At 39.6% G+C, this 14283-nt stretch overlaps 1 protein-coding gene across 7 annotated transcripts in view; it reads right to left on the reverse strand.

Moving 5' to 3' along the window:
• Nucleotides 1–14283, reverse strand: part of ano2b (anoctamin 2b) — a 66138-nt gene that overhangs the window by 20585 nt on the left and 31270 nt on the right. For all 7 annotated transcript variants that reach the window (XM_044186532.1, XM_044186533.1, XM_044186531.1 and 4 more), the window contains 6 exons: nucleotides 8903–8977; nucleotides 8447–8648; nucleotides 7400–7511; nucleotides 6936–6993; nucleotides 6728–6828; nucleotides 2585–2727 (listed from right to left, as the gene is read on the reverse strand). In XM_044186532.1, coding sequence (XP_044042467.1) covers nucleotides 2585–2727; nucleotides 6728–6828; nucleotides 6936–6993; nucleotides 7400–7511; nucleotides 8447–8648; nucleotides 8903–8977 — 691 coding nt within the window. The remainder of the gene's footprint in view (nucleotides 1–2584; nucleotides 2728–6727; nucleotides 6829–6935; nucleotides 6994–7399; nucleotides 7512–8446; nucleotides 8649–8902; nucleotides 8978–14283) is intronic.

Here is a 14283-nt window from a genome sequence, read left to right on the forward strand (position 1 = left end):
GATTACTCATGGTTCTGATGAGCTGCATCTTCATCACAAATATTGGCTACAAAGCAGAAATCCTCGTAATTCATATCTGTCACTCCACTCTAGTTTTACAAATGTTGTCAAGACGTTGACTCTGTGTTGTTGTTGTTGTGGAGCCATGTTAACTTTGAATGAACAGGTGTGTTTTTTCCCTTTCTGGGTATCAGCGTGGCTGCACTTACTCTTTGTGAAAGCAGCTAGAGAGCAAGCTTAAAGTCACACCACAGCGTAAAATATTACAATTACAATTTTGCTTTTACTTGATATTTCATTGCTTTTTCACATTCAATGCAGGGACTAACTCCAAACTTACTAAACACACAGCACTGTGGGTTCTAATATTCTTACCATCATGTATTTAATCCAGCCTGTTGTTCTTGCGTCTTTAAACATAAACTAAATTGAAGAAATTTCATGGGAAAGTCGGACTCTCCCATACTTCAAGTGTTTAAATCATAAAGTCCCCCTCCACTCAAAAATGTGCTTTGCTTATTGTTACTTCCCTTGAATGCATGACCTTCACTGTGCAGAATGCAGAGATTGACACTAGAAGGTTGTTTTTACATTCATCTGCTGAGGAGGGAATGTTTCTCTGTTTACCTAAAATCTCTGTTTAACACGCGTACGTATGAAATGATTGTGTGACATCACAAGTTTGGAAGCCAATCATTGGCCAATATGCTGCTTAAACAAGTGTGATGTGAAAACGTGAAGCCTCCAATGCACACACAGTGAGAATGTACTTTTCAGTGGAGACATCTTGTTTCCTGCAGTTAAACCTTTGAAACTAACAATATTTGCAATTTCACAGATTTTGGATTTTTCAATGAGGGAGGACTAGTAATTTAAATTATTTTGTATAAAAACTTTATCAGACAAATTATTATTCCAAGCAGAGTATTTTTATGTTTTCAAACATGTCTGGAGGGACTGCTCACTGTCATCAGCAGTCTGTGATAGAACGTGAGTTTTCAGCAAATGGCCTTGCCGTGGGGGTGCAGCTAATCCCGATGCTTCGCCTTGACACAGAAAGCTGTTGTAACTTTACATTGTCCCAGCTGTCCCAAATTTCACATGCTGAATAAGAGTCCTGGCCTGAACACATCTACATCCCCAAACTGAGTCAGAGTCATAGCGCCACCTACTGACAACAGGAAGTCAGCCTTCAAAAATTTGATCCACTTCAAACTTAGTCAGCATACATAAAACAGGTTACAGATGAAAAGTTATCAAAAGCTGTTAAGGGGCGGCGAATTTCAATGTTTCGCCATGAAACAGGAACTGGTTGTAACTTTCTAACTCTGATCCAAACTGCACATGTATGATAGGAGTCCCGCACTGAACACTATATGACAATATTTAGTTATTGTCATAGCGCCACCTAGTGGCAACAGGAAGTAAGCCTTCCATGGCAAAGATGATCCAATTTGCACAAAATGATTGTGTTGTGGTCGAGGGTCTGAACGTAAAACTGACATAAAAATGAAGAGGTTTTCAATGACTCTTGTCTTCTCCAGTTGGACCAATCATCTAATGCAACAAATGTGTGAAAACAAGTTGGACATTGTGTTACATTTAAGTTAAATATGTAAATATCTCTCAAAATTAAATGATTGGAACCTTGCTTTTATCACATTAAAGAACTTTAAACGCTCACTTTGCAGCATGAGTAGTTCTCTACTTACCCAACCTCCCAAAAATCTACAGAAGCCTGTCTGAAAGGCAATAGAAAGATGAGTGCCATAGTGAATGAAACTGAAAGCCATTCAAAATAATGTGTCGCTTGCTAATTACTTGCTGGCCTTAAGGTTAAATATCAACCATGTCGATTTAAATACACAGCTGAGATTGATTATGCATGAGGGAGGAAAAATCTTTAATCTATGCATCTCCAGTGTTTATGCTTTGGTTTGTGTCCTCCAAACTAAATGACAAAATACATTGTTTGTCAGTCCTTCACAAATGACCTTTCTGAATCATCAATCGTTTGCAGATCAGCCCCTGCTATGCTATGGTTAAAGGTAAGAGTAGGTTTATGCATAAAAACTACATGTTTAAGGTTAGGAAAAGATCATAGCTAGGGTAAAATAAAACAACTGAGTGTCGGAAGAAAACAGGAAACAATCTCCTGTGACAAAGTCACACGCTTTGTTGCCCCCACCCCCATTAACCCCGACATCATCATTTGCTCCTGACAGACAAGAGTCAGGATTCTCGTCTCCTGTAGAGGTCCTTGTCAGGTCAACGTTAGTCTAGGTCGTATAAGGCATTTTAATCAACTGACAAATGCTGTTCATAAGGGAGGCCTTGATGAGTTTGTGTGAACGATAAGCAAACACAAATACATCCTACATCCGTATGCTCTTCAGTCCAGGTGTGCGCTGTTGCCTGAGAAGATCCTCGCTGATGCAGATTACATAACACCTCTCACTGATGTACAAGAGTACTCATTTTAAATGTATGTTGGTGCCTAAATGGCTGCTCTTTGTCCCTGAGACTATTTTTCCGTGTGTGTGTGTGTGTGTGTGTGTGTGTGTGTGTGTGTGCGCAGACTCACTCATCTCCATGTATTCAGGTGTGAGGCCTTCAAAGGGAGCCAGGGCGTAGTCCAGGTTCCACTGCTGTGGAGGCCTCTCCTCCTCCCTCTCCTTCTCTGCTGATCCTTTATCCTTCATCGCACGCACCAATTTCTTCAACTTCCTGTCAGGATGGAGGGAGAGGTGGAGGAGAAGGTGAGGAGAGGAAAGAAAAAAAGATCAATAGTAAGACAATAATTTATTGTGTGTATTTTGTATTGTGTGTGTACACATGCTTAGTGTGTATAAGCGGGAAATAAAAATTGTAAATCTAATTTAAAAAAGTAAAGAAATGTACATAAAATACTGAATAATAAAAGTTGCTGTGACTAAAAAGGAATCCTACTGACTGAATGTAGTAAGAAAGTAATCTAATCCCACACAGTTGAAATGAACTTTTTTTAGATCAAGTAGAGAGCCACTCTATTCTCAGCCACACAGAATTTCTGCTGCATTTCTGTCCGCCACATTGTCTTTACTGATATTATTGCAGGAGGTGTCAGAGTTGGACATTTTCATATTCTCATTCATATTTAATGTTTTTAATGTGTGAATGTGAAGCAGGGTGGTGCTGGTGTATGGTATGTGTACTCAGTAATCTTTTCCTGGAATATAGATTGACACTGTCTCTGCTTGTGAAACTTAACACACAAACAAGTATTTACACAGGTAAAGTAATGCTAAACTAACAGCCAGAAGCTGACTGTTTCTGAAGAAAGCAACCAACAGACTGGCATTCAACTGAAAACTGAAGCTGTGTGATGCTAAAACTGCTGCTGGGAAGCACAGCGGGAGAGCAGAGAGAGCCAGGTACACAGAGAGTAAAAGAGTTTTATGTGTTTCTGTAAGTACAAGCCTTGGTGTAAATAAGTCCCACTTACTGTATGTGCATATGTACTGTCGTACCTGTAAAATGATGCATGTATGACTGTGTGAATGGACAAAACATACTGCACTTGTGTGCTGACAGTGTGTGCAGTGTGTATACGTATTGCTTTGCATGCATGTGGTTGTGCACGTGACTGTGTGTACTGCTTGTAAAAAAAAAAAAAATAATAAAAGCACACAGTCACATGCAGCAGATGTAGACACACATGTCCAAACTCATACACACATGCTTTACAATCTATACGAGTACATACACACTCTCCACACACACAGATTAGAGGTTTCTGATGTAGGTCAGGACTCTCTTACTCTCTCTCTCTCAACGTTAATAAATATTTCTACCTCATTTGCCTCTTGTTCCTTTTCTCTCCTTTTGTAGCAATTATACTGCTCTACTGCCAGGTGATGTCATGACTGGATATATATCTTGTGAAAAATTCAAGGCAGCCCTCAAAAATGTAACCAGACTTTCAATTGGATAATGTGCCACTTAATATTAAAACATTGATTATTTAATTCAACCTGCATTTAACAATATCTAGCAACTTTTAGCTGAGTTTTAAATTGTCCATCTGACAAGCTAAAGACCTAGATATTTTCTCAGGAGTTGGTGTTTTAAAGGACAATCAATATTGGACTTACAGTCATCAGGTGACCAGAAACATTACTCCAAATGGGATGATCATGTTGCAGGAGTATCTGCTTGATGTGTAAGTAGGCAATTGTTTACCAGGTGAACCATAACTACTATAATTTGTTCAGTATTTTGGGATAATTTTTTTCTGAATCTGTTTTAGTATTTTATTTTTTGCCCCCCTAGTGGTCAAAATTACTTAATACAGCTTTAAAAAGCAGAATTTTGGCTTTGATTTAGTATTTCTTTTAAGGAAAAGAGAAAGAGACACCTGTGCCTCCCCAACACCCACCCCACATTCTGAGCTTTGGAACCGAGTTATGCTGTGGGCCACAACTTGAGCCCTGTTGTTCTGGAGGTATAAGGGGCGTCTCTTTTTTCTATGATCTGCAAGAGGATTTATGGACGTTTATTTGAAATAAACATCAGAGATAATGATATCCCCGGGGAAATATAAGTCACACTGAATCTAAAAGTATATACCATGTCTGTGTGTTTAGATTTAACTGAATTATGACTCGGAGAAGAAGTATGATTTTTGACGTAAACTGTGACAATTTCCTCCATGAGCTGTGTGTCACAGCCACTGCTGCTGCTGTAACTGCTGATTGTGTTGATAAGTGGGCCAAACAACAATAACTAACTTCCCATTGTTTTTAGAACATCAACATGTACCTGTACCATCAACATGTCTCTTTCACCTCACGCAGTATCACTGAAAACCTGTGATATACAATTCCTTGTGAACACAAACTGTGCCCCAATTTAGGGGCTGCATACTTTGAAGTCGCATTTCACACCTCAACACGTCACAATGAGTCAATGAAGGCTCCTCCAAATGCAGCAAAAACACACCCTTCTTTTATTATTTAACAGGCCATGAGTGTTGTGCGCCAGTCACACGTTTGGTCTCTATGGGTGGGAGCTCAGAGTGACGGTGCTGTGAAGTCTCCATAGACCCGAATCCTGTTTGGAAGGATGTGAACGTTCAGCTAACCAGCCTTCAGTCTCTGAAGGATACACCTCCGTTGTTTGCGTTCTACAGATACAGCCCCTGGGAACCTGCTAAGGTGTGTTTTTGGGATTTAGGAAGCCCTGGTGAAGTTAACAAGACATTAAAATGCAGGCTCTTTCTTATATGCATCACTTACTAATTAAAATAATACTACTTTCCCAAAAGAAAAACATCTTTCAACTTCTACAGAAGTGAACTGGGTGATTGAAGTTGTTGAATGTTACTAAGTCGTTTCTAACCAGATATTGTCGCAACTTTGGAAGTCATATATTTAGATAATATGAGACACAAACACTATAGGATTATAAAACAAATAGAGAGGCTAAGTCCCTCCCCTTCCGGTTTGCCATAGTCAACGGCAAGAGACAAATCTTTTTTTTTATCCCGTTTGAATTGTACCATGAATAACACGTTTATCAATTTAAAAGATAATTTTTCAAGTCAAGAAAGTCGCAGTTTGTCATAGTACCATTTAGTTTTGAGTGAAACCGCTTAGTGAACTACATCTCTCGCTGAACACCAACATGGCCATCCCAATGTAGCTTATCTCACCTGATGTGTTTTATCCAGCGACTTCTGGTCCTTTTATCAGCCGGGAAGCGAAAGAACGAGCAAGACCTGTTCTGTGATTACATCCCGGTATGAAACACACACACACAACTTTTGGGTGTGTAGTCCTTATTACGCATTTTCACATTTTTATACTTCAACAGTTTTTCGGTACAATTTTTTAAACCTGTGAAAATCTCTGAATGTATTTATAAATATATTTATTTATTTTATCTTATTCATTTTATTGTTTTTACTTCCCCTTCCTGTGCGAATGTCCTTTGGCCTTTTTCTCATTTTATCTGCCTTGCATGGATTTATTTCTTTTTGTAAAGCACTTTGTAACATTCTTAAGAACGGTGATATATAAATATATTATTATTATTATTATTATTATTATTATTATTATTATTATTATTATTATTATTATTATTATTATAATAAAGCACTTCCTTCACTCAGCGGCTCCAGAGATTCCCCATGAAACTGCACACTGGCCCACAGCATAAGACTGTGGTTTTACTGGTCGGCTCCCAGGTGGGAAAGCTTTTAAGTGGATGAATGTGAGATGAGTAGATGGTATGTAGATGGTATGGTATGTGCCGTTGCTCACTGATCCCTCAGGACGTCCTGGATAAACCACAGTGTTTGAGACTCACCCTGTGGGTCAGGAGGTCAAGCTCTGCTTACAGCAACAGTAACAGTGCAGCCTGCAGTCAAAAGGCACCTCTGTTGTGTGACAGTTGTGATAAAAAGAGATGACCTCTGACCTTTGGGATTTTAAGTACCACTGTACAGATATGGGAGGAATGTTATTAGAACAAGAAAGGGGAGAGAGAATCTTGTAAGTGAGAGAAAGCATGTTCCGTGTGTTAGGTGGCAGAGAATGAGGCAAGTCACTGGCTCTTCGGACATTGGACAAAATATCCCACCTTTGACCACTTTGTTATTTGCTCTTCTGCATTCTATGTCTCTAAAGAAAATTCCAAACTTCATACAAAGTGAGCACATACAGAAAAAGGAACGTAGTCTACTTACGGGATGCCGATCTCAAAGATGTTGTTCTGGATTAGCTGCTTCCCCAGCATGATGATGCTGAGCTGAATGCACAACTCAATGAGACAGCCTCCTGGCGCACACTGAGGGGGGGAAACACACTTCATTTGTACACTTATTCATCATCACTTTATGTTTTACTTATTCAGCCAAATGAAAAGAAACACAGATACAAAGTTGGATAACAAACCTCTTCCATCCGATAATCATTAAAGACATACACGTAATTTCCAGGTCGACCAGCAAACCTGCGAAAACACACAATGAGGACAGAGATTTTACCTGGATTCACCCTGTAGTGTATCTTTTGCTAAAATGGATGTAAACAGTTGTGTTAAGGTATCAGGTGTAATCCAGGTGAAATGCATGGCATGTTAATGCAAGGTGCAAGGGCACCCTGTCGCTGTCCTGTGTAAACCATGTATCTCCAGCTTTGGAGATTTTGACTTTTTCTACATAAACTGAAGGATTAAATGTTCCTTTATGGTTTGAGAAGATTCTCCTTATTAAGCTAAATAAACCCATTGGATTAGCTGAAAAATTTATTGTCGCAAAGCTGAAAAAAGGCTTTTGGACATTTTGGAGATACATGGTTTTCACAGGACAGTGATGCACACACACTCCTACACACACACACACAAAAGCGGGACTTACCTTCCCTTGAAGAAAGCAACATAAAAGATGGGTGCGTATGCGTTCATAAACTTGAGCAAGAAGGCTTTCAGGATGAGACGTTCCTCAAAGTTGGTTTCTGTTTTAGGAATCTCTGAAAAACAGGTCAAGTGAAACTGTCAGAAAGACTTGACAAGGTGTTGTTTTGTGAGGTCGGAGGACAGCAAGGAGGCTTGAGAGAAAAACAGAGAATGTGAAATGACAAATGAAATGGAACATACTGTATGTACAGTATATTTAGGATTGGCTAACATAGTATTTTATAAATGGGTGTTAGATCCAGTCCATGGTGATGACATGAGACCTCTGTGTCTTTTCTGACAAAACTGATGGTGATTCTGTCAGTCTGACTCTGGAAATTGGAGTTATAACAAATCACTGTGCTGGAAGTAGGTTAAAATACTGGCACTTTTCACATGTCCTGTCTCTCGCTCTCTCTCTCTCTCTCTCTCGCTCACACACACACACACACACACACACACACACACACACTTTCCCTCTCTCTCTCACATTTCTGCTTCCCATTATGAATATAATATGAATATGAATGTAAATGTGGTAGAAACCTCCCGGGATGAGTGATGGGATGACTGGAGCATGAAAACATCAAAGTTTCATCAAATCGTCCACCAAGAGGCAGAACGACTCTTCGTGTCTCTCACTCGCAGATGCAGAATTATTACATGTAAAAATGTAATTGTTCATTGAGTTGCTGAGGCTAAGCTAACTATCTCCTGGCACTAGCTTCATTTTTAATGTAGAGACGTTAGAGTGGTATCAATCTTCTCATCTAACCCTCGGCAAGAAAGTGAAAAAGTGTTCTTCCAAAAATGTCCAACTATACCTTTAATAATTCAGATAGCATGCCTCTGAAATTATTGAGGCTAGCTAGTAACGCTTGTTCTGACATTGTTATTTGCTCCATTTTTTTGTGTTTTCTCAGTTTGTTCATGTTTTCAAAAGTTGCATTGTATTAGGTTCCCGAAGCCACCGTACTGTAAGAGTGAATGACTGTATGTATTTCTGTACCTAGCTCAGTCAGCCACAGTGCCACAGCGCCATAGATTTCATCAAGGATCAGAATAACCACTAAGTTGATGATGACTGCAGTGGCCGTCACCGTCACCCGAACATTGGACTTGGTCTCCGGGTCGGGGCTCATCGCCATCAGGGCCGACACTGTGATGCGGTAGACGATGACGCCGAACACTGCTGAAAACGTCAAGCCAAACTGGAAGCAAGAAGGAAAAAATAAAGAAGAAGAAGAAAATAAATTTGTCTTTACTCAACCATATTTTTCTGATACTCAGTGTGCAGGCTGGAACTAATATTTCTAAAAACACATAGATCACTCATATACTCATTTATGTACATTAGCTGTGTCGTATACATGTTTTACATATTTTTTTATTTAAAGTGCTTTCATACATACTGAGAAAATGTATAATTCTAAGCAAAGCATTAACCTGATTTTTATGTACTAACCATAAAGAGGATAGAAGAAACGTTGATGAAGTAGCCAGGAAGACGGTCTTTCCAGGTCAACTTGTCTATGGCAGCCTGACAGGAAGGACGGTGGGAACAGGGGAGGAAAAGAGGAAAAGTTGGTAGTCACTCATACAATGGCCAATGCTTCATCAACTTTTGTTGGGAAATCTGTGATGCACTGAGACGTCACAAAAGAGAATAAGTGTTTCACATTGCATTGATTAAAAAACAAGTCTGTGTCACGATGTGAAAAGCATTGTCCCAGTTCCCTTTCGTCCCTTCAAATGGTTTGTAAAAGCTGAATGGACAGTTGAAGCAGCATCTGTATTTCACCGCCTCCACAGGAAGTGTTACTACATCTCAACAGAGAGATATAAAGGAGCACATTAGCCGTTTTACAATCTGCATCCTACATTTAGAGACCAGCTTGGGACAAATGTTTTCATTCCATGGACCCTAAAATACCCAGACAACCCCCAGTTGATGTGCTTTATCCATTTTCCATGGCACCAACATGGAAAATGTATTTAAAGTGTTGTTTTAGTATTGAAATGAAAAAATATCAATACTGTACATAAGGAGAAGTGGATTAGTAGAGGCATTTTTTGTGAAAATATGTAGAGTAGTAAATTAAATTAGTAAAATTAAATTAGTAATTGATTTACTTTAACTGCTGTGACTGCCTGGACTGTGAGAACTCTGAGACCACCTTATATATCTGGACAACTTTGTGCGGCACATTTAACAAATTTGCTGCTCTCTACTTAAAGAAATAGAAGCTACTGTACAGCCAGGAGTCAGTTAGCTTTGCCTAGCATAAAGACTAGAAGAGGGGGGAAACAGCTAGCCGGGCTCTGTCGAAAGGTAAAATTGCAAGTTGTGGTTTAGTCTAACACAAACATTTCCCAAAATGTCAAACTACTTAAAACTTACTTAAAGATTTGTATTAAGTCAATGTTAGAACACAAATTGCTCCAAAACATAATCAGGGACCATCGTCAAGCCTGTTGAGGGTAATCACCACCACAAGGGACTGAATCCCTAACAGCTCCTTGCCTGTGGTTGACTAGCTGACCTCTGACGAGGAGGGCAAGCTCAAAGAGAATTATCAGCAATCACCACTGCCACAAACAGAAGCCTGTGGTAGATGTAACTATGGTCAGTGGAAGTATCTCCACCATGTTGGTGGAGTAGCGACGAAAGGGAAGACTGTATTGTTATTTTGTACTCCTTCATGAAATAAAGACTGGCTTTGTCAGGGTAAGCCTAAAACCTAATTCTATCAACATTCAGCTCATCACTGCACAAGGTTCGTAAGCCGAACATCCAATAAGAGCCATAAACACGACAGTTTAAATAAAGATCCACACAAGACAAAGTCAACAAACACTCTGAAAGCTGCAATTATGACAGTTCAGGAAGGTTTAGTGCTAAAAAGGGGGTAGAAATCAGGGAGGATGAAAATAGCACTTCAGATTTCCCTAATGCCCTCTAACCTGCTGGCTCCACTCTCATAACCACTCAAATTTGTATGTATGGCAGGGTTCCCTTAAAACCAGTGGGAGAAGCTGACCTACTTGTGTCAAGAAGAAAAGACCCTTCACTATGGGGTTTCTTTTGTGTCTTTGCTCTGAAATCTATTTTTTGATTGAAGTGTGTAAAGATTTGCTCTCAAATCTATTCTGTTTGATTGCATAATAAAGACACAAAAGAAACCCCACACTTCGCTGGCCTGTCTGTGGTTAAATATGGTTTGATCTCTGCAAAGACAAATGCTGCATCTCCATCCTCAGGTATGTGACCCCCTTCACCCAGCCACCCACCCACCCTCCATCCTCAGGTATGTGACCCCCTTCACCCACCCACACTTACATGGGCAGGCACAGGCAAAGGCAGGCAGGAATTTCACACACAGACACACACACTCAAACAATGTACAGAGAGTCTGTATGTTGGAAGACCTTCAATATGCTAATTAGCAAGACAACAGCACCATCTAGAGAATACACCGACACAGTGCAACCTGCAGGTCACCCTCACTACTCACACAGATGAAAAAAAAACAACCTCAAGTTAATCTAACATGCTACATTTTACTTTAACACTTTGTTTAACCTGTAAATAGCACATTTTAAATAATAGTAAATATATAGTATGTACCTGAGATATAAAATATGTGACAGCATGTGTTTGGGGGACACACATTGACTATTGGTTTGAATATAGGGAACTATTGTCATTATCACTGTTACTGTATCTGTTTTATATTCATTTTATGTATCTATTTTTTTTAAATTTTAATCTACTGCTTATCTGTTTATATGTTCCTTGTTATGGTATTCCTCTTGTTTTATCAATCTTACATTATCCTTTTGATTGGATGTGTTCTGTGATCCTTGATTATTCTCTTCACATTATCTCAAATTCATTATAAGTCTTCTATGTTTTGTAACTGCTATCTTGGCCATGATCCTGCTGTAAAAGAGATGTTTATACTAAGTGAGGCCCTTAACTGGTTAAGTGAAGTTATATATTGTGGCTTTATTTACCAGTTGGTTTAATCCATCACAGGCATAAAACTACAATTGTACAGTAATGTCATAGTCTTTCCACATCCTGGTGCAGTGATTCTCCTGCATCTGAGCTGCAGAAATGTTGTTTCCTCTGTTTTACAAAAAATAGAGAAACTGAATGGAAAATGTGTAAAATGCAAACACAAACTCTTAAATTCTCTCACTGATGTCTGCCTAACCTTCAGATTTGACGGCCAGTCTGTCTCTTGTCCCTCCTCTCCAGCCACATTCCCCATTCCCCTTCATACTCATTTTCTATCCATCCACCAGATGCCCTCAGACTTTCCCTACTTTCCCCATCACCAGACTGCCCCATCTACACACCTGCTCCCACTTCCATCATCTGCTCTGCAGTCGCCTGGCCTTCCCTGCCCACTTCCTCATCCGCATCTCATTCCCTCATCTGCCTCTCAGTTTATATACCGGCCCAGTTCCATTCAATCCCTGCCAGACCACCAAAGTTGCCATTTACCTCATGCCTTTGATTTCAAACCAAAACCTGACCCTGTACCCGGTACCTGTACCTGCCTGTAAGCCTTCTATTTTGCCTTGCCTGTCTGCATTTGGGTCCTATTCATTGCTGCCTCACACTCACCAGTCGGGACTACCAGTAGTGGAGGAAGTATTCAGATCCTTTACTTAAAGCTGGAGTGTGGAACTTTTGTCTCCCCCTTCTGGCAGTGAGAGCAATTACACAAACACTGTCGAGCTTATGCGTGCTTAGGATGTATGCCTACAGTGAGCTTGCCCCAGGCTCGTGTAAAAAAAAAAAAAAAAAAAAAGAGAAATTTCCACAGTTCCAAGACAATCCATTATTTAGGTAGAGCCTCTCTTTTTTTCTTCCTCTGAACACTGAGTTTCTTTTTTATCTGGAGCATCAGAAACTTTTCTTGGACGCTTCTCAGGTTTTACGTCTAGTTCCTGTTTCCTACTCCGCTGCTATGGTAGCACCAGAGCCATGCAGAGATGAGTTGCGTCATCTCTGTTCAGTTTCAATTCAAGTGGCTTTATTGGCACGACTTTGCCAAAGCATATTAACACAAAGTATACAAACACAAACAGAATAAACAAACGATTCTTAATAAACATTCTCTCCAATTGACCTTTTTCTTTTCTCTGGGTCAGCTCTAGCAAACAAATCATTGCTGGTCGGCGTAAAACGCATCATTACCAGTGCGCCAGCACGGGAATTTTGCCACAGACATCAGATTTAAAAACTAAGTATACTGCCAAATACAGAGAGATTTATCTGCCGGTGATATGCTTAATCAGCATTTTTGGCAAGGGCTTGCATGTAACAGACGCTCATTTATATGTAAAAGTACTAATACCACACTGTAAAACACTATTACAAGTCGAAAATGTTAAGTAAAAGTATAATCAGGAAAATGTACTGAAAGTAGTAAAAGTGACTGTTACGCTATTATATATCATATCATTAGATTATTATTACTCAGGCATTAATGTAAAAGCAAAGTTTCACAATTGTATTGGCTGATGTGGAGCTCATTTTGAACTATTTTGCAGTTATTATTGGGGCTTTTTGGTATTTCTGCTTTTATTTGATGGTGGTAGTAGAGAGAGAGACAGGAAAGGCGGGGGAGAGAGAGGATGACATGCAGCAAAGGGCCCGGCAGGACTCAGCCGTGCGCCCATGATTATTTTCATTATGGAATCATCTGCTGATTATATTCTCCATTAAAATCGCTTATTGTTTGGTTTGTAAAAACTCTGAAAATAGTGAGAAATGCCATCACAAATTCCCAGAGCCCAAAGTGACCCCTTCACAATGCTTGTTTTGTCTAACAGTCCAAACTTGAATTATTAGATGCAGCAAAATATGCAGTTGTATTGAAAAATCAGTGACGGAAATGTGGCCTGTATGGAGGACACATTTATCCACACACTGCCCATGTATGTTGACTACTGCATCTTTCAGATAGAAATAGATAAGGATAGACAGATAGAAAGATAGAGATAGAAATATATATAGATATAAATATATCAAAGTGAAAGATGCAGTAGTCAACATATATGGGCAGTGTGTGGATAAATGTGTCCTCCATACAGGCCACATTTCCTTCACATAGAAAGTTATCTGTCTTTACTGATATCAAATAAACACTCTAAAGTATTTAAACTGGAATTTCCCTCATCAGAAATGTCTACTCACACGAAATTTTTTTTTTTTTGCAAAAACAGTCCATTATTTACATTTGCCCCTATAGCATCTCTTTATATTCGTATGCTGATGACCCATAATTGTACCTCAGTCAAGCTGAGAGAATCAAATGAATCGGCCTCTCAACAGGACTGTTTCATACATGTTAATAACTAGATGTCAAAGGTTTTTTTTTATGAACCATATTTGTCCAACCACTTGCCTATTTAATCTGTATATTAAGCATTGCTTTAAGAACTGCATTTTGGACCTAAGCTTTAATTTCAAGCAAGATACTAAAGAGCTTTTCTTGTCATGCGTTTTTCTATCTTACACACACACACACACACACACACACACACACAGAGGTTGACGAACCTGAGGGATCGACTTATTGAAGGACAAAAAGACCTTCACAGTGGAAGAGTGTGTGTGTGTGTGTGTGTGTGTGGTTGGTGGGGACAGCCATCAGAGAGAAGGGGAGTAGTAAATGGGTCAGGTGTTATATTTGGCTTGTAACCTCCGTTGAGGAAAGTCCAACAAAGCCCTCATCCCGTGACAGAAACTCACTCGCAACCTTTATTTCTGTCACTCGCTCCCTCTGTTCATCCTCCTCCCTCTCTCCGTCTTTTTATCCTTTCGTC

Source organism: Siniperca chuatsi, linkage group LG23, assembly GCF_020085105.1.
Source record: "Siniperca chuatsi isolate FFG_IHB_CAS linkage group LG23, ASM2008510v1, whole genome shotgun sequence".
Classification (NCBI taxonomy): Eukaryota; Metazoa; Chordata; class Actinopteri; order Centrarchiformes; family Sinipercidae; genus Siniperca; species Siniperca chuatsi.